Source organism: Pituophis catenifer, unplaced genomic scaffold (genome assembly GCF_029215685.1).
Source record: "Pituophis catenifer annectens isolate HBS135680 unplaced genomic scaffold, rPitCat1.0.hap2 SCAF_9, whole genome shotgun sequence".
In the NCBI taxonomy this organism is placed as follows: Eukaryota; Metazoa; Chordata; class Lepidosauria; order Squamata; family Colubridae; genus Pituophis; species Pituophis catenifer.
Window position 1 is genome coordinate 1,074,569 of NW_027256889.1, and position 26,948 is coordinate 1,101,516.

A 26,948-nucleotide genomic window follows, 5' to 3' on the forward strand; every position below is an offset into this window, starting at 1 on the left:
TCTGTGGGTGTGGCTTGGTAGGTGTGGCAGGGGAAGGATATTGCAAAACCTCCATTCCCACCCCATTCTGGGGCCAGCCAGGGGTGGTATTTTCTGGTTCTCCGAACTGCTCAAAGTTTCCGCTACCGGTTCTCCAGAACCTGTCAGAGCCTGCTGGATTTCCCCCCCCCCCCCCGCTCTTCTCCCCCTGAAGTCAAGTTGAGGAAGGGCAAGCAAGCGACTGGCTCTCCGCAGCCCTTTTGCTCCTCCATCGACAGCAGTCAGGCCCAAAGGGGGCGCTGCAGAGAGGCTGCAGGGACGGCGCTGCGGCACTAGATGGCGCCCCTGGCTTCCCCAACGCAACCCGCTCAGATTTCAGCGCCGCCGGGGAGCATCTGCCCACCTGCCCCGGGCGACCCCTCCTCCCTCCTCCCTTCACGCGACCCCAACCGACCCCGCCCAGGCCCCCAGGGCCTCCCCAGCCAGCGGTGCCCTCAGCATCTTGAGTCAGGGGGTTTCTGAGCCGCCCGACCCCCAGGAGCCCCGGAGGGCCTGAAAAGAGGCTGGGGGCACTTCGGGCTCTTCCTCCCGCCAGAGAAAGAGGGAGGAGAGGCGGGAGGGGGGGGTTAATTCCGAATTTCCGCGTGTTTTTCTCCTTCCGTTTTATTCTCCTGTTGGAGCAGGGGGTTGGACTAGAAGACCTCGAGGGACCCCTCCAGCTCTGTTCGTCTACCCAAAGAGTTGCTCTTTTAAAAACAACAAATCCGGGCGTCGCGTGGCATCACCAAACCGACCCCAACCACAGTCGCCATTCGTAGCCATTGGCGGTCAACTCTCGGCCTTCTCTCCAGGGAGCTGCAAGGGCATCGTCCAGCCAGGCTCCACAACAACCTGTTGAGGTAGGTCAAAGCCAGCCCCGACTTCGCTTCCTGGCTCTGGGAGGTTTCGAACTCGGCTCTCTCTCCCCAGGTCCAGCAGCAGCCCCTGCCAAACCAGCAGACACGTCCAGCGGCCTTATCCGGCCCGAGAAAGAGGCCCATTCCATGGGGCTGGCAGGAGCAGGCGGCATACAAGGAAGGGCAGTGCCAGGCGCTCCCTGGCTTCTCTGCCCGGTGCAGCCGCGGTCAATCGTGGGACAGCTCGAACTTGGGGAGGGGGCGCTGCTTGGGTTTCCAGAGGGGTCCCAGGCGGAGGCGCAGGGTGGGGGCGATGACCAGCCTCTCGAGCAGGAGGGCGCCCACGAACCACAGCAAGCAATGCTCCAGGGCGATGAGCCCCAGGAAGTTGTAGTGGAAGTGGCTGTGGTCCCAGGGACAGGCGCCAAGGCAGCGCAGCAGGTAGCCGGTGCCCAGCTGCCAGAGGTAGATGCAGCTGGTGTAGAGGGTACAGCGGGTCAGCAGGCAGCAGTCCCCCCGCAGCTGCAGGTAGATGCCCTCCATGGCCATCCCGCAGGTGCCGTAGACCAGGAGGGAGCAGGCGCTGAGGGGCCCCTGGAAGACCCAGTCCTGGTCCAGGATGAGGACCACAAAAAGGATCTCGCAGAAGTAGCCGTGGATGGCATAGATGTATGTCCGGCAGAGCGGGCTCAGTGCTTCCCCGGTGCCCTCCATGGCTGGCCAGCTGCAGGCAGGAAGAAAAAATTGGGCAGGTGGGATTTAGCGGCTCGAGGGCAACCCACCCGCCCCTCTGCAGCCCCACGGTCTGCCCAACTGCCCTGGGGAATCCTGGGAGTTGAGGTCCAGAGGTCTCAAAGGGGCCCAAATTGGAGACCCCTGCACTAAAAGCTTTGCCAATGTACTGACTTTGGATGGGGAGATGGGCGACATATCAATTTAATAGTCAGTCAATCAATGGTGGGGCCACAGTGCTCAACATCTCACAGCACCTTCTCTGCTCTGCTGAAAGGTTCACCCAGCCTTCATGAGGACTAGGCACTTAGCCCGTGTTTTCCTTTTGAAAAAGATGTCTTGCTGGCAGAGATTTGTAACCAACGTACTTGGGGATTGCAATCCTTACCCTTCTTTACTAATTTATTACCTTCAGAGGAGGGGAGAGAAGACCCCCCCACCCCCGTACCTTTCGCTTCCTTCCTTTTTACTCCATTCAAATTCACATCTGTTTGCATCTTGAGGGCTAGGGGCATGGGTCTTTTGTTGTTGTTTTGTTTGGAAACCCTGACAAAATTCTTGGGAGGTGGGGTGAGAGATCGAGATAAAGAGGTCAGCACATCCCCAGAGGGTTGGTTTTACCAGCTCAGGTTGCGGTGCAGCTCCGACTGGTTCCTCTGCCTCCTCCGGCAGCCAAGCAGGGCTGGGCTTCACCTGGCCACCAATTAGCCTTGTGCAACTTGGTTCCTCACAACGCTCCCTTTGTACCTCCACAGGACAGTATTCCCCCTGCGGGAGAAAAGGTCTCAGGGTAGAGTGCCCCTGTATGCAGAGGCTCCACCAGCTCCTTTAAAACCCCTTCCGCTGGCTGCAAAGTTATTACTATCCCTCTACTTTTGGTGGCATCTCTGGAGTTAATCATGTAGTAGCTACTACTCCTTGCTGTATTGTCATCCTGTCCATCTCCCCTTTTCTCCAGCAGCTGGAGGTGGCTTACAGGGGTCCTTTAGAGCTTTCATTCCCCAACAACGACCCTGAGAGGTAGGCTGGGTTGAGGCAGAGTGATTGGATCCAAGTGTCATCACTGTGGGCGGGGGGGTGGGGGGGCTTGAACCTACTCTAACCCTGCCACCCCCACGCTGCCCCGATTGTCAAAATGATCCCCTTGCCAACATCTCCAAGGGCCTTAAAGCCAGTCTTTCCATGCCTGTACCTGGCAGGATAAAACCCGAAGCCTCTGGGTATCTGAAGAAGGCTGGCAGTGCCAACCGGGTACCCTCTGCGTGTGCAGCATGGCCATTCCATCATCCTCAGCCGGGATGGCTGTAGGAAACGGAGAGCCTGGGGAACTGCAGCTGAACCCTTCCAGCCGGCAGCCCTCTGCTTCCTCCGCCCTCCGCTCTCTCTCTCTTTCTTTCTCTCTCTCTTTTCTCTCTCTCTTTTGTTCTCCCCCCTTCCTTCCTTCCTTCCTTCTTTCCTTCCTTCCTTTCTTTTTCTCCTTCCTTCCTCCTTCCTCTTTCTTTCTTTTCTTTTCTTTCTTTTCCTTCTCTCTCTCTCCCTCCCTTCCTCCTCTCTCCCTCTCCCCCACTCTGTCTCCTAGGCCTCCAAGCTCCTATGCGCCCATCGGCCTGGCATTCCAGCTGCTTTCCAAAGGAGAAGCCAGAGGGCTGGGTCAGGTGCCAGGCTTGCTCTCCCCATGCCAGCAGCAGTGTGGGGGTGACTTACCCTCCTGAGCTGCCCTCCGTGGCTTTGGAAGGATTGGACCAGCAAGCCGGGAAGCACCTCCAATGGCCTCTTCCCCGCCAGGAGGGAATGATGCCTAGGGATTGGAGGCACAAGGAGGGAACTCCTCTTTCCACCCCCAGCTTCCTCTGGCGAGGCCTCAGTTTCCCCATTGTTCTGGCAGGTTAATTAGAGCCAACTTTAGAGCCAATTAGAGCCGCCTTTGAAGTTAGGCTGAGGGGGAGGAGCAGGAAGCCGAGTGCGTCTCCTTGCCTACCTGCAGCATCCTCCAGAAATACAGGCAGTCCTCCACTTACGACCACAATTGAGCCCCAAGTTTACGTTTCTAAGTGAGACATTTGTTAAGTGAGTTTTGCCCCATTTTACAATCTTTCTTTGCCACGGTTTCTAACTGAGTCACTGCAGTTGTTAAGTGAGTAAGACGGTTGTTAAGTGAACCTGGCTTCTCCATGGGCTTTGCTTGTCAGAAGGTCGCAAAAGGGAATCGCGTGACCCTGGGACGCTGCAACTGTCATAAATATGAGTCAGTTGCCAAGCGTTCAAATTTTGATTACATGACCCTGGAGATCCAAAACGGTCGTAAGTGTGAAAAATGGTCATCAGTCACTTTTTTTTCCCGTACCACTGTAACTGGGAATGGTCACTAAATGAACTGTTGCAGGTGGAGGACTGCCTGTACCTGGAGCAGGATTCGGGGGTGGAAGTGGGGGAGGAAGGCAGGTTGACCATCTTCCGGCTCTGCCGGCGGTCACCAAAGAAGCTGCTGCAGCTGAGGAGGGCTAGGGAGAGAAAGTCACTCTGTACTTGCTCAGAGGCACTCTCTTTTTCCTCGGGTTTAGTCTTAAAGAGCCCTGGTCATTGGTGGGAAGCCGGCCGTTGCTTTCAACCGGACTATGATGACTTTCCCTGCAAGGACAGCTTTGATGTGGATGTAGAAATCAGACCTTGTTAAGCTCAGTTCAGTTTGTCTGTTTCCTTATTAAATGTATATGCTGCTCCTCTGTCTGGAGGGCGACTCTCAGCGTCCTACAATGCAATAAAGTGAGAATATAAAATAGGGTCATAAATACGGAAAGAGCTCACGGTCCTCATTTAGCCCAAACAGCCATTAATTGTTCGGGGCTGTGGGAACTAGTCTGTGGCCAGCTATAGAAGCTTCTCTTACAAACCGTGGTTAAAATAAACCACAGTTTGAGCTATCGATGAAACCAGGCTGGCTTTTGAATAACTGGCTTGGGGCTCAGCTCGCTGCTGGGGCTCAGAGCAGGAGTTTGCCAGCCTTATTCCAGATGTGGGCCCTTTTGGCTCCTTTCTGTTCTGCAGCTGCCCAGCCACATCTGGCGCCCAAAGCTGACCTCTGAGGGGGTCTTTGGTGCCCTCTGAGCTTGGTGGTTTTCTGGCAGACATTTCACAACCCAGGTAGGTAACATCATCAGTGCTGGTGTAGTGCAGAAGAGAACAGAGAGCAATCCCCGCTCCCTTCCAGTACTGATGATGTTATCTAGTTGGGTGATAAAACGTCTGCAAGAAACCACTAGGCTCGGAGAGCACCACGGACCTCACAGTCCTCCTCCTCCTTGCAAACCCCCCTCTCCTCTAGCACTGATGATGCTACCTAGTTTGGTAGCGAAACATCCGCAAGTAAACCTCCAAGGTCGGAAAGCCCCACGGACGCCCCAGTTCAACCCCGAGCTGCAAAGGTTCTCCTGTAGTTAGTCCTCGACTTACGACCACAACTGAGCCCAGAATTACGGTCAGTAAGTTATTGCTGTCATTAAACAAGGCACCCATGCAACCTCGGCTCTCCACACGGCAGTCATTATGCGAAGCATGCGGTGCCTCCTCCCTTTGCCCCACGACCCTCCAAAATGTGCTTAGCACATTGTAAGCCACCCTGAGTCTCCGGAGAAGGGCGGCATATAAATCATATAAAAAAAAAAAAGACCCCCAAACGGTCTGGAATGGTGTGGAAACCACCCAGGAAATGCCTGGGGCGGAACCTGGGTGTGCCTGAAGCCACTTGGGCTGCGCCATGCCAGAGGGTTGGGTCCATCCGGATTAATTACAAAACGGGAATCAGATACGCAGGCGGAGAATGGAGAAGAACTGGATCGACGGTCAGATTTCTGAAAACAAGGAGGGTTTTATCAATTACGGTCCTTGACTTACAACCACAACTGGGCCCAAAATTTCCGTGGCTGGGCGAGGCAGTTGTTAAATGAGTTTTGCCACCTTTCTTGCCACAGTTGTTAAAGTGAATCATTGCTGTTGTTAAGTTAGTTACATGGTCGTTAAGCGGATCTAGCTCCCTGCTGCAAAAGGGGATCACATGACACCATTTTTCACACTTTCACACTGTCTGTCTGTCTATCATTATCTATCCATCCATCTGTCTCTATCTATCTACCTACTTATCTATCTATATTTCATCCATCCATCCAAAGAATAATCCGTCCTGTTACCGTCTGGGCCTGTTTACATGACCCTCAGCACTAAATTCTCTGCACTGGTCAAAAGTGCCCAGGGATAACTATCTTCCCCACTGGATCCCTCGTGATCCCTTTCGAATACCCATCCCATCTCTCCCCGCCTACTTTCTGCCTGCCCTTCCACACCAGTTCCCCCTTCCCAGCCAGGGCAGGGATCCTTCCCGGGGATCTGTTCCCAGCCGTGGCTCTCCTGCCCTCTGTTGGCCGGCGCATGCAGTGCACCGGAGGGCCCAGGAATAGATAGACTTGGGGCGTGTGCAGAGTGGATCCCTCCCCATTCCGTGCCCAATCACTCACGCATTGGGCTTTGCAAAGCAAGACTGAGCGAGGAAGTTTTGGGGGGACGCTAGGCTGAAAGCAGAGCCCCCCAGGAGGAATTGAACTGACCCTGCACGGAGGAAACTGCCACTAGCCAAACTCTCCACAGGGGAGAAGGAAAATGCCCCCAAATTAAGCTGTAGTGGATCCCTTCTCTGGTTACAATGCATCCTGGCCAGCCCTCCTGCAGGGGGATCACCCGATCCTTGTTTGCAAACCACCCACACATTTGGGTCAGGCTTAACAGAGCCAATTGAAGGCTTGACGATTATCCGGTCCCATGGCTGAGATCCACTGGAATGTCAGGTTAATCCAATCAAAGTTTTATTACTGGGCAAGGATCCTGTTCTCTGACCCCCCCATCCCCCGCCCCCACATCCAGAAGAGGCAAACACGAAAAGCTGAAATGCTAAAAGGGAACCAGGACAGATTTTCAGAGTTTGTCGAGAAGCGCAGAATTGTGCCAATCCAGAAAGACCGAAGCCCTTGAGTTACAACTATTCGCTTAGTGACAGTTTAACATTAAAAAGTTTCTTGATTGTTTTTCACATTTATGACCGTTGCAGCATCCCCATGGTCATGTGATTTAATATTCAGACGCTTGACAACTGGCTCACATATATGATGGTTGCAGCCTCCCGGGATCACACGATCCCCTTTTGCAATCTTCTGTCGAGCAATGTCAACGAAGAAGCCAGATTCACTTAACAACTGTGGCAAGAAAGGTCGTAAAATGGGCCGAAATTCACCTAACAAATGTTTTGCTGAGCAACAAAAATGTTGGGCTCAGTTGTGGTCGTAAGTCAGGACTACCTATAAAAGGCAATAAAATTAAATAAGAGCCTGCAGAGACAAAATTTGGCTCAAAGATGCCCTTTGGACACCTTTGGATGGAGGGGATCTTTCCGTCCGGCCACAAAGGGGCAGCAGAAGGCAACACAAGCCAGACCTTCTGCCCTCCCAGCCTGGACCAGAAAAGAGAGGACCTTGAAGTGGTTTGTTTGCCACAGATTTCCACATCTGTTGTGCCTGAAGGGGTAAGTGTAGTACGTGTCTTTTCAAGAATAGTTGTTTTGCCCAATGCTCAGCTTGGCTGGGAGCGATGCCTGCAGCCCGTAATCCTTCCTCTGTGTGCTCCAGTTTTGTTAATCTACCGTGTCCACCTGGCCAGGTGACGCCATGGATTAGGGAGGAAGGAGAGATCCCAAGCTGGATATTGCGCTGTGTGGTTTCTAAATTTATGGCTTGTTTGCATGAATCCTAATTTGGAAACCAGTGTTTATTCCTAGCAGTCTGGAGCAAAGCCCAACATTTTTACGGCTCAGCCAGTGAACTGGGGTTAAACCATCATGCCTTAAAGCAGTGGTTCTCAACCTTCCTAATGCCGCCACCCTTTAATACAGTTCCTCATGTTGTGGTGACCCCCAACCATAAAATTATTCCTAAAACCATTGAAAATTCGTGTTTTCCGATGGTCTTAGGTGACCCCTGTGAAAGGGGTCACGACCCACAGGTTGAGAACCACTGCCTTAAAGCATGTGGACTTCAACCCCCAGAATTCAGCTGTGCTGGCTGGGGGATTCAGGGAGTTGAAGTCCACAACTCTTAAAGTTGCCACAATTGGATAGCCCTGCCTTAAAATTAAGCGTGAAGCTATTCCGGAATTGGGTCCCCACATCCTGCTAAGCCCAGCTGTGATTCATTTGGGGTTATCTTAGGTTGTCACTCAAACCAGCTCTACCGATTTGCAAACCAAGGTTTCTCAGGGGGCGAAGAAAATTCTGAAGGGAATTGCAAACTTTTTGGCCAAAAATTGTAGGCAAGCATCACACTGCCCAAAACGGTGGGCGGGACCAGGACCAGAACAAAACCTCAATCAATTTCCCTTTAATTAAAAGTCAATAACTTGTCCTAGGGTTACTCCACTTTGTGGAGTTTTTGGCTTTTTCTTTTGGAAGATTACAATCCAGTCACAAAAGTGTTGGACTTTTTAAAGAGAGGGCCTCCCCAATAGAAACAATATGGGTCTCCAAGGCAGAAATGGGGAGGGTCTGCTGGGCAGGAACAGGGAGTGGGTCTCTGGACAGAAACAGGGTGTGGATCCCCAGGGCCCAGACAGAAGTGGGGAGGGGTCCCCTGGGCAGGAACTGTCCCCAACTCAGTCCTCTTTGAGCGCAAAAGTGGCACGGGGCCGGAGGGGCTTTCTGGCACCGTCCACCCGGAGCCGCAGGATGTTGCGGATGACCAGGGTCTCGAGCAGGATGGAGCCCACGAACCAGAAGGCGCTGTACTCCAGCGTGATCAGCCCCATGAAGTTGTAGGCGAAGTGGCTGTAGTCCCAGGGGCAGGCGTCGAAGTGACGCAGCAGCGCGCCCGTGGCAAACTCCCACAGGTAGATGCAGGCGGTGTAGAGCGTGGCACGCGTGGGCAGGCGGCAGTGGCCCCGCAGGCGCAGGTAGAGGTGCTCCAGCATCAGCCCGCAGGTGCCGTAGATGAAGGGCGCCCAGGCGCTGCTGCCCCCACGGAAGCGCCAGTCCCGCAGCACGGCGAAGTCCCAGGTGGCCGTGAACAGCACCTCTGCCAGGTAGCCGTGCAGGGCGTACAGGTACCAGCGGCCCAGCGCGCTCAGCGACTCCATGGGGCTCCCCATAGTTTGGCACCTGCAAGGTGGGGGGAGAGAAGAACGGCAACGGTGAGGGGGGGAGCAGTTCCACCATACAGGTAACCCTTGACTTTGGATCACAAGGGAGCCCAACATTTCTATGGGTAAGGGAGATGGTTGTTAGGTTTTGCCCTGTTTTACGACCTTTCTTGCCTCAGCCGTTAAGCAGATTGTTGTGGTTGATAAGTTAGTAACCCCATTGTTAAGTGAATCTGGCTCCCCCCCGCCCCCGTTGGCTTCGCTTGTCAGAGATCGCACAAGGGGAATCATGCAACGGTCATAACTCTGAGTCAGTTGCCAAGCGCCTGAATCTGATCAGGTGACCCTGGGGATGGGGCAAAAGGTCATAAATGTGAGAAATGGTCACAAGCAGGGGTGAAATGCTCCCGGTTTGGACCGGATCGCCCAATCCGATAGCGATGGAGGTGGGTGGTTCGGAGAACCGGTAGCAAAAATCCCTGCCCCCCCCCTTGCCCACCTGAGCCGTGCAATCATCAGAGGCTTTTTTTTTTATTTTTAAAAGCATTTTTTCTACAACCTCTTTGGCCGAAGAGGTTATAGAAAAAATGCTTTTAAAAGTAAAAAAGAAAGCCTCTGCTGATCAGGCAAGTCAGCTGGGATTGTCAGAGGCTTTAAAAGCATTTTTTTAACAACCTCTTCAGCTGAAGACGTAGAAAAATGGTTTTAAAAGTAAAAGTTAAAAAAAAAAAAGTTGGCCACGCCCACTTAGTCATATTACCCCCCCCCCCAAGCCACACCCACAGAACCGGTAGTAAGAAAATTTACATTTCACCACTGGTCACAAGTCATAGTTTTCAGGGCCGTCGTAACTTTGAGCGGCCACTAATGAACTTCAAGCACTTGGCAATAGACTCATAGTTATGACGGTTGCAGAGTCCCAAGGTCACGTGATCACCCTTTGTGACCTTCCCAGCTGGCTTCCGACAAGCAAAGTCAATGGGGGAAGCTGGATGCATTTAATGACCGTGAGATTCAGTGAACAACACAAATGATTCGCTTAACAACGGTGGCAAAAATGGAGCAAAACTCATTTAACAACTGCCTTCCTTAGCAACAGAACTTTGGGGTTCAATTGCGGTCCTAAATTGAGGATTACCTGTAGTTCATTCATCAGACCCACTCAGGTGTGCTTGCGATGGAACCATGTTTGCCCTTTCACCCTGCACAACAACACAGCAAGGTAGGCTCAGCTTGAAGTGCTGGTTGGGCCCATGGCACAGTCCCCTGCCCTGTTGGTGAGCTGGGCTTCATTTTGGGGGTGGGTGCTTCTAAATCACCCCAAATCTTTGTAGAGAGGGCGGGAGTCAGCAGAGCCTGTCCATCAGCTGTGCTTTTTTAAAATTTTTATTTATTAAATTTATATGCCACCCATCTCAGTATCAGCGACTCTGGGCAACTTATAGCATAATACTAACAAGGCTATAAAACGGGATGTCCAACCTTGGGCACTCTAAGACTGTGCTGGCTGGGGAATTCTGGGAATTAAAGTCCACAGAACTTAAAGCGGTCAGGGTTGGACACCACGTTAAAAAACATTAAAACAATAAACACAACATTAGAATTAACAGAAAATTCGCTAAGATGGGACCAGCATACTACAAGGTAGAGTTGGGATCTTCTATTTAATCCATAGTTACCTCCAGAACAGCACTTTCCCAATCTCCATCTGGGTCTCAGGGCTGTTTCGTCAGAATTTCCTGGAAGAATCGGAGGGTCTCCACCATCCTGCACCCCTCCCTCCCACCCACCCACCCCTCAGGAGCTAGCGTCTGAAGACTCAGCTTTCAACAGGTTTTCCCCCCAAAAAAATTGTTTTCATCCTTCCCAAACCACCTGAGCTGGGCCTGTTCAGGCATCTTGTGGCAGGGAGTTCCACTTGCCCATTAGGATTCCTGGTCAGCTTCTTCCTGGGAGCATCCAAAGAGCCAAATAGCCTCCAAGCCCACAACCTGCGCAAGTTGCATCCTTCCATACGAATTCCTTACCTCCCAGTGATGCTACAGGCTTTGGTTGTGTTAACAGACCCGCAAACGAGCCAGAAGTCCAAAAAGGAAGATCGCCACACTGCCACAACCCTGGAAGGAGAGGTCTCCCTGCGAGTAAAGCAGCACCAAGTTTTGTTTTGGGGTGGAGAGGTCTCCGGAGCCTCCTTGGTCCCACAGAGCCGGTCCTACACCCTGTTTGGTGGGTGAGTCACCTCCTTGTTGGGGCCTCCGTTTCTCCGTCCCTGGAAGTCACAATAATCACCTGCAGCTCACCTGGTGAGGCCGGGGTGGTTCAGCCGGATGCAGGAAGCAGCATTTCCTTCTTACCTTTCGTCTCAAACTTGTAACCTCCAGGGATGGAGCACCCACAAATAGTTTTTAAAAGATTTGTAAGTAATTTGGCAAAGCCACTGAGTGTCCGGCTTAAAGCCCAGGTCACCTGGCATGATGCCACCGAAGCCCTGGTGCTTTTGGGCACATCCTGGCAGGGGTGAGGAGGACCCGCCTCGTTCCTTATTCTGTGCACTTTGCCTCTGAATTTCTGCCCCAGCCCTCCGGGCTTCTCTGGGGCAGCTGGCTTGGCACTGCTTGGTGTTTTCGATCTCTCCAGCCAGGCTGGTAAACAGGAAGCCTAACCCCAACGCTAGCCTCAGCCCTGACCCTGGGCACCCTGTGGGCTTCCTGCTTACAGGTAGTCCTCCACTTATGACCACAAACTCTCCGTTGCTAAGTGAGACTTGTTAAGCGAGTTTTGCCACATTTTACGCCCTTTCTTGCCCCAAGTTGTTAAGCGAATCGTTGAAGTTGTGAAGTTAGGAACACGGTTGTTAAGTGAACCTGGCTTCCCCATTGACTATGCTGGTCAGAAGGTCGCAAAAGGGGATCACAGGACCCCGGGATACTGCGACCGTCATAAATACGAGCCAGTTGCCAAGGAGAGCTAGATGTCTGAATTGCGAGGTGTAGGTCTGGAAGGGTGGCAGCTCAGGGCAGAGTGCAACTGTGGGTCAAAGTGGGCTGGAGAGGACAGGTAAGCCTGGGAGCAAAAGAGGAAGAGACCTGGCGGTGGTGCTAATTTTGGCCAGTGCAGGTGTTGAATTTTGTTTTAAAACAGGCTTTGGGGAAAGGCTGGGAGGCGCAGGGAATGGGACTGAAATTTCAGATTTTTTCTTTGCTCTGAAGGAACGGAAGGAAAGGGCGGGGGGGGGGTGTCTTTTAGGGCCCTGTTGCCAGGGAGAGAAAAGGGGGCTTTGGGGCATTTGTGGTCTTGGCCCACGTCAGCCCTTCGAGGTAGGCCAGGGCAGGAAACAGCCTGGGCTAGAAATATTGGCTCTGATCCAAATGAATCTCTGAACCCAGAGTTCTCCCTCTAGGAGTCTCTCTGGAGGAGGCTGGGATGACGGGAAAGATGGAAGGATGGAAAAGAGGAGGAGGAGGAGGCTGGAAGAACTGAAGGACCCCATTCCCTTTGGAAGGAAGGGAGGGAGGGAGGGAGGAAAGGAGACGGGGGGAAGGAAAGAGGGAGGGAGAGAGGGCGGAAAAAGAGAAGGAAGGAAGGAAGAAACTAAACCACCTGTATGTGTCTATGGAGATTCTCCGTCATCCAGGTCAGGGTTGTCCCCAAAGGTGCTCCAAGAAGCTTCCTCAGCTCTCACTGGATGGTGGAGATTGGAAGGATTTATACTCCTTGCAGACAGACAGAATGCAAATGACCAGAATGCTGTCCTTCCATTTCCCGCCATCCAGTCAGAGCTGAGGAAGCTTCTTGGATGAGAAGCGAAACGTCTTCCAAGAAAAACCAGGAAGTCCAGCTGCCTCTTGAAAAAGCACCTTTGGGACTACCTGCATATGACTTTTTTTAATGCCTGCATCACCTGTCCCAACAGCTTTCCAGTTCATCTGCACTCCTTTTAAATTGCATCACCCGTTCACCACCCTCAACGATCAAATAGTTTTCCGGTTATTAAACAGGCATTATTTAGAACTGTGTATTTCACTGTCAAAATATCCAATAAGCTGCATGGGTCCTCCCTCACCCTGTGCAGCCTGTTTCTGGGGTGTGTCTGTGTCTCTTTCTCTGGGTCATTTATTCTTTTCTTAAGAAAATTTATAAGGTCGCCCGACTCACTTGCGCTGACTTCGGACAGTTTACAGAAATAGGACCTCAAAGATACGGAATTTGTGGGTTGTTTAATGGCATCCTGATCTCGTGATCTTTACAGTGTTGTTTGTGTAGATTTGCCTCAGGAGGTGCTTCAATTTGTACCTCTTAGTCATATAAATAGGATTATTGGGTAGGATTTCCCTACTGACTGTATTAATCACCTTGAGATGGAAACACTCAAAATTATAGGGCAGGGATCTCCAAGCTTGGCAGCCTTGTGGACTTCAACTCCCAGAATTCCCTAACACGAATGCATTCTTTTTGAGGTGAATGCCCCTTTGTGGCCTGCTTATTCTCTCACAATCCCTTCCTCTACAATCTCTCCGCTCTAGATGGGCAGGGGAAAAGAAACAGGAATGGCTGGTTGGAGAATTCTAGGAGCTGAAGTCTTCAAGTCGCCAACAGCATGTTATCCTGTTATAGGATAACATCTGAAAGGGATTAAATAATTTTAAATACTCACCGGGTCCTGCTCACTCCAGGGATGCCTCCCCACCTAACCTGTGGCATCCCCCTCCCCAAAGCTTTAAGGGCAGTCCTCCCCAGCCCCTCACCCTTAATCGATTTTCTTTTTTGGTTCCATAGGGGGCACATACAGAGCGGGCTAATTAGGAGGACTGATCAGTGGGCCCAGCGTTAATTGTAATGGGTGGTGGAAAGCCGGCGGGGTGAGGGGGATCCATGGGATTTATCGGTGACATAACCGGATGTGTTTTCAACCTATAGGGAAAACAACTTTTTCCTGAATGCATTGGAACCAGGATTGTGAGTTTTGCAGGGTTCACTTTTGGCAATTGAGGCCCCTGCCCATCTATCGGGGGTGAGGGGGCTGTTTCAGCCTCTCCTTAAAGATCTTCCAGGCAAGCCCAGGCACTGTTCACACACACACACACACACACACACACACACACACACACCCCTCTGAGTCACGTTGTGGACTGAGATGGGCGATTTCTAAATTTGACATAGACATAAATAAAACTAAGAAAGTTCACCACCTATAAAGCTTCGTGTTTTTCAAGTTTGGCCTCTTTCAGATGTGTGGACTTCAATTCCCAGGATTCCTCACGCGGGTTGGGGAATTCTGGGAGTTGTAGTCCATGCATTTTAAAATTGCATGACATCTGGGGAGTTCAGCTTTGTAGTCCACCCATCTTAAAAGTGCCCAAATTTGAAAACCAGCTCTAAAGCTCTCCTGGACCAAACAGAGGTCCTCAACTTCTGATGGTCCCAAAAATTGTGCCTGGAATTGCCCTGAGGCTGAGAGAGGAGGAGGAGGAAGAGGAAACTCTCAGACCTCACACCTTCCACCCTGCCTTGGCAAAAAGCCAGCTCCTTTGCCTCAAAACGATTCAGACACTTGAGTGGGAGCGTTGAAGGAGGGCCGGAGAGCCCTTTACTTTACTTTTATTTGATTTATATACTGCCCTACTCCTGAAGGACTCAGAGCGGTGCACAGCCAACAATCAAATACATACATACAAAATTTAAAAAGCAGAAATAAAATCAAATTAAATAGCTTTGGCCCAGACAGATTAAAACCCCAATCAATTTAAAACAAATTTAAACATTCGAATATATAAAATACTAAAAAATATTAAAAATTAATTTTTTTAAAAAAAAGAGGGAGAAAATTAGGCCAGGCCCGCCTGGTGAAATAAAAAAAGTTTTTAGAGCGCGGCGGAAGGTGCGCAGATCCAGGATCCTCCGTATCTTCGGGGGGAGCTCGTTCCAGATAGTAGGTGCCCCCACAGAGAAGGCTGTCCCCCTGGGGGCCGCCAGTCGACACTGTTTGGCTGATGGCACCCGGAGGAGCCCCTCTCTATGAGAGCGTACCGGCCAGTGGGAGGCTATTGGTGGTAGTAGGCGGTCCCGCAAGTACCCAAGTCCTGAGCCATGGAGCACTTTAAAGGTGGTGACCAGAACCTTGAAGCGCACCTGGAAGACCACCGGGAGCCAGTGCAGCTTGCGCAGGAGGGGTGTTACATGGGAGCGCCATGTCACTCTACCACCCGTGCGGCCGCACTCTGCACCAGTTGGAGCCTCCGCGTGCTCCTCAAGGGGAGCCCCATGTAGAGAGCATTGCAGTAGTCCAGGCGGGAGGTGACAAGGGCATGAGTGACCGTGTGTAAGGAGTCCCGATCCAGAAAGGGACGCAACTGGCGAATCAGGCAAACCTGATGAAAATTCCTCCCGGTCACGGCCGTCAAGTGCTCTTCTAAAGACAGCCGTGAATCCAGGAGGACGCCCAAGTTGCGCGCCCTCTCCGTGGGGGCCAATGATTCGCCCCCAATAGTCAGTGATGGCACCAACTGACTATATCGGGACGTCGGAACCCACAGCCACTCAGTCTTGGAGGGGTTGAGTCTGAGCCTGTTCCTCCCCATCCAGATCCGCACGGCCTCCAGGCACCGGGACATCACTTCAAGGGCATCGTTGGGGAGCCCTCACCCGTCCTTGAAGTTCTCCACTCCAACCTCCAATTCCTGGTTTTTGGAACTCCCTCCACAAACTCCAGCTGGGTCCGGTTTCCTAGACCACGATCAGCAGTTCACAGGTGGGGCGATCATTTGGTGGCATTGCATTTTGCATGCTTCGCACTCAAACCAAGGAGCCGCATTTGGGCTTCCCACGAAATGCTGACTCGCCCTGTGTACTACTGAGCCAGGATCCTGGTTGTTGCGCCTGGGACGCATCCTGGCTTGGTGCCTGGAACTGCAGAGAGGGCCCTCTTTTGCCTCTGAGTGGTGGGTGGGGACCACTCCCCCAAGTCGGGGAAAGGGTGGGAAGGATCCATCAATGTTATGGGATTTAGTTTACCTTCCCCCACACAAATTGCAGTGCGTTGCGTTGCGTTGCGTTGCATTGCATTGTGTTGCCTTGGTGGTGCTGGGCTTACTGTTCTTTATTCTTTTATGTTGGGGTTTTTAATTGCCCGTAAACCACCCAGAGTCAGTCGGGGGGGGGAGGGGCTTCTAAATAAAACAAATAGAATAAAAATTGTTCTATGTTGCATTGTGCTGCATGCAGATTAGAAAAAGCATTTTGAGGAGCTTCTGGGGGTCATCCTGAGCCTGGGGAGGACCCCATATGAAACCGAGGGCCCCCTACAAACTCTCCCCCTCTCTGATTTATACCAGACACACAGCAGCTCTCAGATTTGAAGGTGAAAACTTTCTCCCCCTGGAAAGCCACCACTAGGGATCTGCACCAAAACTCTCAAAACTTCTGGAATTCTGCCCTCCCGGGTAGCTCTAGTGCCCTCTCACCTGGGCTCCTTCTGATGCCCCAACCAAGATGCCAGCTGGGTCTCAGGCAGCTGGCACCTACTGAAAAGCCCCTGGCATGGAGGGTGGATGCATAAGCCGTTCTCCCTGCTTCCCTCCCTGGTCCAGTTGGCATAGACCCCCCTTCCAAGCCCTCCAGGTCTTCCTTGGCTTGTGCCAACCTGCCCGGGCACAGCTTCTCCACTCTTCCCGTTTACCTGGCACCTGCGAGAGCCGAAGGCCAAGGAAGGCAGGCAGTGCTGAAAGATGCGCTGCCTCGGAGCACCTGGCATGAGGCTGGCACTGGCCTGCCACACTTGAACCTGGAGGGCAGAGGCGTTCCCTGGGTGGCAGGTGCGGTTTGGCAGCCCCAAACGTGAGGGAGGGAAGGCCTCGGAGGGAGGGAAGGGCTGGGCACAAGAGCCAGACTATCCTGTGCCCAGCTGGAGCCCAGAATGACTTCTTTGGAAGTTTCTTGCCAGTTCCAGCAAGCTTGACTTGAGGACTAGCAGCTTGGTTCTATAAAAAAAAAGAAGCTCTCTTCCCAAGTGGGCTGCTCCGTCACTTGGGGGTTTCACACTTTGAGGGTGAGTCATCCCACAAGCAAAGTGAAGGCATCATTGGGAGCAGCAGAAGTGTCCCTTTAGAGCAGGGGTCTCCAACCTTGGCCACTTTAAGATTTGCGGACTTCAGCTCCCAGAGTTCCTCAGCCTGCTTTCCCCATGCGGGCTGGGGAATTCTGGGAGTTGTAGTCCATGCATTTTAAAGTTGCAGCCAGCTTTGCCGGCTGAGGAACTCTGAGAGTTGAAATCCACAAGTTTTAAAGTAGCCAAGGTTGGGGACCCCTGCTTTAGAGCTCATTCCTTGTTTTCTCTTGACAAAAATCCTTGGCATTGACACAAACCCTTAATCTCGGCAAAAACCAGAATAAACACATATTCTTGCCTTACGAACTTCTCCCCCCCCACCCCTAACCTCGGTTTCTGTGCCCAGCTTTGAATTGCAGTTGGCTCCCTCCTCTGGTATGGAAACCCCGGGCATCTTCCTAATTACGTCTTCATTTAAGACATCTGGGCTCTCTGCTATAAATCAAGATACTTAAGGCAGCTGGCAGCCATTGAATAATGGTGGGATTCTCACCAAATCAATAATAAAAGACACGCAGAACAAGAGAAAAAAAGGAGCATACTAATTTTATTACTTTTGTCCAGGGGTCTCCAAACTTGGTAACTTTTAAGACCTGCAGATTTCAACTCCCAGAATTCCTAGGCCAGCCATGCTATTTCCCCATGCTGGCTGGGGAATTGTGGGAGTTGAAGTCCACAAGTCTTAAAGTTACCAACTTTGGAGACCCCTGCTTTAATCACTTGACAGGGAAATGGTGGTATATAAATTTAATAAACAAATACATGAATGGAAAATATTATTTAAGCAATGTCAGTGTTCTGGAATTCGGGAAGCATGCAAACAGGGCTTCCTTCTGGGGTTGAGTAGAGAGAGATGGTTAGGCTTTTGGAAGAGGGAGCTGAGTTGCTCTACATTATAAAGTGCTCTATAAACTAATTTTAATTTATTTAACCGTCGCCTCTCGAGTTGTGTCCCGAGCTCAGTTCCCACAAGGGCCCTTGACGGTTAAGAAGATGCTGAAAGAACACTTGATTCGGCCACCGGGGTGGAAAATGTTCTCTGTTTTAAACCCCCCATGATGTGTTAATTGTGACAAAGAGGCTTAAATGCTCTTGTGGCATTTAAATGTGGCAAAGCAATCACAGCCGGCCACTTAGGAGCAGGTGAACAAGGTGTAATCCCTCCCAGATTGTGCAATGCAAACTCTTGAGTTGGCCAACCGAACAGGCTCTCTTTATATATTCAGCTTTTTATGTGTGATGCAGATGTTCTCTTGACTTCTTCTCTTTTTTTTGCATCATAACAGAATGATAGAGTTGGAAGGGACCTTGGAGGTCCTGTAGTCCAACCCCCTGCTCAAGCAGGAGACCCTCTCCCATTTCAGACAAATGGCTGTCCAGTCTCTTCTTAAAAACCTCCAGTGTTGGACCACCCACAACTTCTGGAGGGAAGCCTGATTAATTGTTCTCATTGTCAGGCAATTCCTCTTTATTTCCAGGTTGGGTCCCACCTTGGTTAATTTCCATCCGTTGCTTCTTCTCTTGCCTTCTGATGCTTTGGAGATCAGGCTGACCCCTTCCTCTTCTTTGTGGCAGCCCCTCAGATAACAGAAGAATAGAATAGAATAGAATAGAATAGAATAGAATAGAATAGAATAGAATAGAATAGAATAGAATAGAATAGAATAGAATAGAATAGAATAGAATAGAATTTATTGGCCAAGTGTGATTGGACACACAAGGAATTTGTCTTGGTGCAGAAGCTCTCAAGTGTACATAAAAGAAAAGATACGTTCCTCAAGAATCATAAGGTACAACACTTAATGATAGCCATAGGGTACAAATAAGTAATCAAATCATACTAGGAAACAGTCAATATAAATCTTAAGGATACCAGCAACAGGGTTACAGTCCTACAGTCATAAGTGGGAGGAGATGGGTGGTGGGAACGATGAGAAGATTAATAGTAACGCAGACTTAGTGAATAGTTTGACAGATGCCATCAGGTCACCCCTGGGCCTTCCTTTCACTAGAGTAGACATACCCAAGTCTAGTCTTCGTGTGTTTTAGCCTTCAATCCCCTAATCATCCTTGTTGCTCTTTTCTGCACTCTTTCCAGATTCTCAACATCTTTTTTATAATATAGCGACCAAAACTGGATACAGTCAGTCATATTGGGGGGGGGGGGCGTTTTACGCTGGCGCTGGCTGATGGAATAAGAGAGAAGACCCCACCTCCTCATGCACTTGGCTCCCAGTTTTATTTAATTCCTATTAATTTCAATGTTTTCTCTATTTTTTAAAATCATAATAAGCCACCCAGAATTATTTTGGGATAGTGAGGTGGGTGGCATATAGGAAGAGGATAAAAACTCTGGCCCCTTGCAAGACCAGCTGCAGGTGTCCTGGAGCAAAGCATTACAAAGGGGGACCCTCCCAGATGCCCCCCCAAAAGACCCACAGTGGCTGATAAGGAAAAAAATCACCCCGACATTTGCTCCTCCCCGCACCCCCAAAAAGTATGAGAAATTTGGGGAAGTTGGACAGTCCAAAGTTGGAGAATTTCAGATGGTGTGAAGTTTCCCCAAGGGCTCTTGGGAGTTGTAGTTTTGCCAGGGGGTGGGGCCTCCTCCAGCTCCTCCCCCTGGAGTATAAGGTTGGAGAGAGGTGACCTTGCTTCCCACTGGAGGGCGCTGCAGGCTTTGTGGTTGGCTGGATGCTCCCGACCACAGGTGACTCCAACTCCCATCGTCCACAAGTTGCTCACTTGGGAAGGGTCCTCTTTATTTGGGGGGGGGAGAGATATCTTTCTTCTTCAAACTGAGATGAGGTGGATTTGGGAGGGAAACTAACCTGGTTTTTCCAACCTGGTGATTTAAATGTAGATCAGGGAGTGTCGAACCTCGGTAACTAAGACCTGTGGACTTCAACTCCCAGAATTCCCCAGCCAGCCATGTTGGCCTGCTGGGGAATTCTGGGAGTTGAAGTCCACAAGGATGGACACTCCTATTGTAGACATTTGTTTGGTCAACGTCAGAAAAAATATCTTTTTAAGAGAGAAGAACGCTCAGCCATTCCATGGATTACGTGTTGCCTTTTTAAAAGAAATTGATTTTAGAAGGATTTTTTTTTTTTTAGTTTTTGTTCCTAAAATGATTTGGTTGCAGGGTTTTTTTTGGGGACAGATTTGTAGGCGAGACACAGATGGAAGAGGCTTCATCTCCGTTTGGTCTCCAGGATGCAGAAGAGAAATGCTGGCTCCCTTCAGGAGGGCAGATGGGCGCCTGAGGGATTTTGACAGCATCTTCTGCCTTCCACTATGCCTCTCTCTTCTTTCACCTTCCTTTCTTCCCACAGGCATTATAGACATTGGGGAAAATGAAATATTGATCTCATACTGGAAGGCCCCCTAAATTCCTCACCCCCTTCCTCTCCTTCCCTTCCCTTCCCTTCCCTTCCCTTTCCTTCCCTTCCCTTCCCTTCCCTTCCCTTCCCTTCCCTTCCCTTCCTTCCTTCCTTCCTTCCTTCCTTCCTTCCTTCCTTCCGTCCCTTCCTTCCTTTTTCTCTCTATTCTGCCTTGTATTTCCTTCTTCTTTCCTTCCCTCTCTCCCTTCCATTTCTCTCTATTCTAACCTCCATCCCTCCCTCTTTCTCTTCTTCCTCCTCCTTTTCCTTCCTCTCCTCCTCTTCATCTTCTCCCTTTACTTCTCCTTTCCTTTCCTCTCCTCCTCCTCTTCTTTTTCTTTCTTTCTTTCTTTCTCTTTTTCTCTTTCTTTCTCTTTCTCTTTCTTTTCTCCCCCCCCTCTAATGCTCTCTCTGTGTGTGTCTCCCCTTCCCTTGTTTCCTAAGCGAGCTAGGCCTGATGAGCCACCGCTTCCCATGGGGCTTTCCCTCCCTCCCTCCCTCGGCGCGTGGGGTGTGCTGGACTGGCCACCTACGCAGCAGATCTCCACTGTGGATGTGCTTGTTGTTCCTCGTTGCCATGGTGATGATGTTGGTTTAGCAATAAAACTTAGGATATTTCCCGGGGATCTTGGCTCACAAGGTTTGCAAGGCTGGGCCTGCCTGCATTCCCACTGACTTTTTCCCTGTGGAATTTCCCATGGCTTTCTCCCCACTCCAGAGCCGGTGCCCTTCTCCGGGCGGCTTCGGCTGCATCCACCCCTTGGCCTTTCTGATGCTGCCATGGTTCTCCGAGGGCAGCTGCCCGGGGTCAGACTAAATGACCTCCGGGCACCCGTTGGTGAGACTTGCAAACTCTGAAGAGCTCAGAGCCTTCCTGGCGATCGTCTCGGCTCCTTCCTCCTTATTCCAGCCCCTGTCGTGGGTCAGCATGTCCGAGCCAAGTCTTGGACCAAAATAATCCCTTTTATTTATATTCTCCTTTGAGGTCTTCTCATTTCTTGGCTTGTAAACTGTTTTTTTTTTTTCCAGACCAAACTTGGAAATGGCGAGCCGACCTTGAGAGAGGCATTTGCTCTGCCGTCTCCCAGCTTTTCCCAGGCCAGCAAGCTTGACCTCTGTCAGAAAGAGGCTTTGGAAGGAGCAGGTAATACTGTCGGGGGGGGGAAAGATAATTTAAATGGTTCACGAAACTCAAGAATAGCAAGTTCTGTCTCTGTTGCTTTTTTCTGTATTAAGTCATTGCCTTCAAAAGGAAGCTGCATTTTAGCCATGTGGCTAAAGTTCCTCCATCTAAGTCTTTTTAAATATATATATATTTATTTATTCAATTTTTAGAGCCAATCATCTCATATATGTTGGCTCTGGGCAGCTCACAAAATGAAAAACCCCAGCAAAATTCAATAAGCGGAATACAAATAGTCCATAAAACCCTATTAAATGAAGATTATCAAAGCCTTAAAAAACACAAACCATTTAAAATCCATACCCCATGAGCAAAACAACTGTCTAGTGGGGCTCCACATATACTCAGGAAGAAAGGAATGGCAAAAAAATAAATACAAGTTATTTTAATTGCCTTTATTTGGAAGTGCTATCTCCAAGGATAGCACTTCCAAATAAGATAGCACTTAGAGGAGGCATAAGAGGAGTTACCAGGCAGAATTCCACCTCCCATTTCCATTTTCTTCTTGTGGACTAGAAACTTGATTCTAGCCCCCTTTCAGTTAATACGTTGCAGCAATCCAACAAGGATTCTAAAATCTGTAGGTGAATCAGGTTGGGCATAACTGCCCTTAATTTATGTGCCAAGGAAGGAAGGAAGGAAGGAAGGAAGGAAGGAAGGAAGGAAAAAAGGGTGGGAGGGAGGGAGAAGGAGAGAAGAAAGAGGAAGGAAGGGAGGAAGGAAGAAAAGGAAGGGAGGGGGAAGGAGGGAGGGAGAAGGAAGGGAGGAAAAGGGAGGGAGAAAAAGGTAGGAAGGAAAAAAGGAAGGAAGGAAAGAAAGAAAGAAAGAAAGAGAAAGGAAGAGAAAGGAAGAAAGGAAAAGGATGGGAGGGAGGGAGAAGGAAAGAAGGAAGAGGAAGGAAGGTATGAAGGAAGGAAGAAAAGGAAGGGGGAAGGGGAAGGAGGGAGGGAGAAGGAAGGTAGGAAAAGGGAGGGAGAAAGGTAGGAAGGAAGGAAAGGAAGGAAGGAAAGAGAAAGAAAGGGAGGGAGGGAGGGAGGGAGCGAGGGAGGGGATGTCTACAGCAACTGTGTTATGAGGTGAGGGATCATATGAGTTGGTGGGATTAAAATGTCACTTTGTAAAACTTTTGATCCTGATCCAGTTTTAAATTGTGTTTATTCACTTGTTTGTTTGTTTAGTAGATTTGTGGTCATAAGTTGAGGCTCCTTCCTGTTGTAAGGGTGGCATGGACTTACAGGTAGTCCTGACTTACAACAGTTCATTTAGTGGCCGTTTGAAGATACAACGGCACTGAAAAATGTGATTTATGACCACTTTTCACACTTATGCCCATTGTAGCCTCCCCACAGTTTACGTGATCCAAATTTGGCCACTTGGCTCACACTTATGGCGGCACATGATCCCTTTTGCGACCTTCTGACAAGCACCGTCCGTGGGGAAGCCGGTTTCACTTAACAACCGAGTTGCTAATTTACCAATGTCAGTGATTCATTTTACAACAGTGGCAAGAAAGGTCGTAAAATGGGGCAAAACTCACTGAACAACCGTCTGTCTTAGCAACACCGATTCTGGGCTCCATTGAGGTCGTAGGTCGAGGACTACATGCATTAAATGAGCTGAACCCATTTTGGGGGAAGATTTGAGGCACCCCGCGAGGAAAGCCCTGCCTCATTGGGCTTAGTCTTGCCATAGATTTCTGCAACTCCCCCCGCTACCCTCCGCCCCCCCCCGGGACAAGGCTGGCGAGGCTCCTGGGCAGCCGCAAGACGGCAAACGCTCTGCTGCGGCCACCACAACTGTGGTTCCCACGACTCCAGGGGCCGCGGGTGAGTAATGTGAGCGCCAGCCGCCTTGGAGGAGCTGTGCCTTTAAAAGGCAAAAATGGCCTTTTTTTTTTTCCTTCCAGGAAGATAAAAAAAAAAAAGAAGAAGAAGAGAAAAAGATCAGCAGGAAAATTAGCAAAATCTTCTTGCTGGACGAGGGTCTCCTTGCAGAGGGTGGGAGCTGGAGGGCAATTTTTCCGAACTTTGGGCAAAGGGAGGGAACAAACGGAAGGTTTTGGCCGGGGGGGGGGTCCTCAGGAAACGGCCAGTGGAGGCTGCTGCAGAGCAGGGGCGCTTAAGAAGGGGAGACCCTGCCTGATTTTTCAAGAGGGCAGCTGGTCCTCGACTTACGACCACAATGGAGCCCCAAATTCCTGTTGCTCAGGGAAACATTTAATAAGTGAGTTTTGTCCCATTTTAGAACCTTTCTTGCCACAGTCGTTAAGTGAATCACTATACTGGCCTCCCCATTGACTTTGTTGGTCAGAAGGTCGCAAAAGGGGATCACGGGACCCCCGTCATAAGTGGGAATCAATTGCCTCTGAATGTAAATCACATGACCCCGAGGATGCTGCAATGGTCCTAAGTGGGAAAAAGGGTCGTAAGTCACTTTTTTCAGTGACTTACGTTGTAACTTCGAACGGTAGCTGAATGAATGGTTGTAAGTCAGGGACTGCCAGGAGCTGAAAGAGAAGCAAACTCCTAGGACTTCACTTCTCCCCGCAAAACAGACAAAGGGTGGGGGGGCTTCAGGGATTCCCTCCAGGGAGGTTGTGAAAGCGACATAGGCTGAAAGACTTTCTCCCCTCCCCCTTCTTTTAAAAGTGGGGTTGGTGGCCTTAGTCTGTAGTGCATGCAACAGATGAGAAGGGAGGGAAGGAAGGAAAGGAGGAAGGAAGGGAAGGAGGGAGGGAGGGAGGGGGAGGTAAAGAAGGAAGGGAGGAAGGGAGGGAGGGAAGGAAGGAAGGAAAGGAGGAAGTTAGGAGGGAGGGGGAAGGAAAGAAGAAAAGGAGGAAGGAAGGGAGGAAGGAAGGAAGGGAAGGAGGGAGGGAGGGAGGGAGGTAAAAAAGGAAGGGAGGAAGGGAGGGAGGGAGGGAGGGAGGAAGGAAGGAAGGAAAGGAGGAAGTTAGGAGGGAGGGGGAGGGAAAGAAGGAAAGGAGGAAGGGAGGGAGGGGGAAGGAAGGAAAGAAGGAAGGAAAGGAGGAAGTTAGGAGGGAGGGGGAGGGAAAGAAGGGAGGGAGAGAGGAAGGAAGGAAGGAAAGGAGGAAGGGAGGGAGGAAGGAAGGAAGGAAGGAAAGGAGGAAGGAAGGAAGGAAGGAAGGAAAGGAGGAAGGAAGGGAGGAAGGAAGGAAGGAAGGAAGGAAAGGAGGAAGTTAGGAGGGTGGGCTTGTGTTTTTTTTTTAAGAAAAAGGAAAAAAAGAAAAAGAAAAAAGGTTTTCCTTTTGCAAAAATGAACCAGGGCAAGGGGTGGGGGGGGTGGGGTGAGGGGGAGTTAACCATTTTTTGGATCGGATTGGCCCCTGCAAGGTGATCAATGAAAGTCAGGCGGGGCCCTTTCCTGAACTTTGTACCATCCAGATAAGCTGGATGTCAGCTCCCATCGTTCCCGACCGACACACCTGTCAGTGCTCCCTTCCCTTTGAAGCTACCTTGGGCTTCCCGTCCTCAAAAGTCCCTGGAGAGAATCTGGTGTTTCGTTCAAACCGAATCCAAGAATTCAACGTCTGCAAGAGAGGCTGCGGCTGTGGGCTTTTTGCATTTTGTGCAGCCCCCTCCCCCTCCAGCCCCCCTGCGGCACCTCGTGTTTTTTGTGACGGCTGCGGTGTCCCCGGGGTCACGTGATCCACTTTAGCGACCATCGGACAAGGACAGTCAATGGAGGGGCCAGATTCACTTAACAACCGTGTTCTTAACTTATGAGCTTCAGCATTTCACTTCACAACTGTGGCAAGAAAAGTTGTAAAATGGGGCAAAACTCACTTAACAAATGTCTCGCTTATCAACAGAAATTGTGGTCGTAACTCGCGGGCTACCTGTGTAAAAGAATAGAAGGCAAGACCCCCCTCCTCTCAAAGAGGCTGCCTGGGCCATGTGCAGAGGAGCCGGTGTGGGGTCGTTTGCACATGGGGTGGCGTGTCTGACCCCAGGGGACCCCCCTCCCCCCCCCCCCCTCCCCCAGCCCTTCCTTCCTTCCTTCCTTCTCTCCAGCGGCTGCTATTCCCCCACCCCCCCACCCCCTTCGGCTCCTGAGGATTTGGCCAACACGTGTTTTCTCTCCAAAGCGTAATTGCTTCAGAAAACCAGGCCCAGCGCATTCCTGGTGCGTGACTTCACAATGACACACCAGGGGAGTGTGCAAGACAAGCTGCTGCCTCTGGCTTTGGAAGGTGCCGACCGACCGGCATGGCCTTCCCTGCTTTTCCTCATTCCTCCTGAACCCCAAATCTCGGCTGACCTTCCTCTGAAAGGGGTCTGCTCCCTATCGGTCCCAGAATAACAGTCAGAAGGGGCTTTGGAGGTCTTCTAGACGAACCCCCTGCTTAGGCAGGAGACCCTAGACCTTTTCAGACAAATGGTTGTCCAATTTCTTCTTAAAACCTCCAGTGATGGAGCACCCACAACTTCTGGTGGCAAGTCGTTCCACTGGTTAATTGTTTTCACTGTTAGGAAATTCCTCCTTAGTTCTAAGTTGCTTCTCTCTTTGAGGAGTTTCCATCCGTTGCTTCTTCTCTTGCCTTCAGGGGCTTTGGAGAATAGGTGGACCCCCTCTTCTTTGGGGCAGCCCCTCAAATGTTGGAAGTGCATGGCTGGCTGAGGAATTCTGGGAGTTGAAGTCCACAAGTCTTAAAGTTGCCAAGTTTGGAGACCCCTGCCCTAGATGAAGGGAGTCTGGCTCTGTTTCCTGGAGAGACCCCAAAAAGGACAGGAGGATGGGGGAAAAATCACGCCTTTCATCCCCCCCCCCAGCCCTCCCAACGCCCCTCCCCATCATTTCTCTCCCTCCCATCTTTCCCCACCCCCCAAAAGACTTCAATTCCCCGCTTGGGTTGCTGGTGGTGGATTCCGATCCAACCTTCCTGCCCATCCTCCTCCTCACTGCTTGGAACTGGCTGCTCTAACCACTGCACCCTCGGCCAGCACCGTGCACACCCCGCCCTCTTCCTCGGGCAGGAAAGGTGAATCGGCCCTTTGTGCTGGGCGGGGAGAGGCTGTGCCAGCCAAGATGCCCTGGCGACGCTCGGCTGGCTGGCAAATCGCGGCTTTTCCCAGCTCGCCACAAAGAGCCTGTTCTCTGCCCGGTTTGGCATCTGGGGAGGGAGGGAGGGGCTGCCTGCTCACCCCCCACCCCCAGTCAGACTCCATTGCAGCTGATTGACAGAGAGGGCTAAGCCCCCCCTCCCGCCTTTCCTTTCCCAGAACCCCCCTCAGGAGGGAGGGAGAAAGGCAGAAAGGCATCCTCCCCTCCGCAGTTTCTGTGGCTTCGCTTTCAGGCACGCTCGGTTTTCAAAGCGTCTCTGTGCGTTGCACAAGCGAGAGGGAAGGATTGGGCTGTGCATTCCCTCCTCATCTGGATCATATTTGTTTTCCTTTCCTCCGAGACGGCTAGGAACTCCTCCTGCCTGGCTGGTGCAGGGCCTGAGCTGGCAAAATATCACTTTGAATGGCAGGGGGGGGCGG

At 51.0% G+C, this 26,948-nt stretch overlaps 2 protein-coding genes across 2 annotated transcripts; both read right to left on the reverse strand.

Moving 5' to 3' along the window:
* Positions 1 to 1,103: 1,103 nt before the first annotated feature.
* LOC139321384 (transmembrane protein 229B-like) lies at positions 1,104 to 1,589 on the reverse strand. Its single transcript, XM_070950066.1, has one exon. The coding sequence runs from the start codon at positions 1,587 to 1,589 to the stop codon at positions 1,104 to 1,106; it is 486 nt and encodes a 161-aa protein (XP_070806167.1).
* Positions 1,590 to 8,294: 6,705 nt separating this feature from the next.
* On the reverse strand, positions 8,295 to 8,786 carry LOC139321257 (transmembrane protein 229B-like). The gene has a single exon (XM_070949919.1). It carries the CDS (start codon positions 8,784 to 8,786, stop codon positions 8,295 to 8,297), a length of 492 nt encoding a protein of 163 aa, XP_070806020.1.
* Positions 8,787 to 26,948: the final 18,162 nt, after the last annotated feature.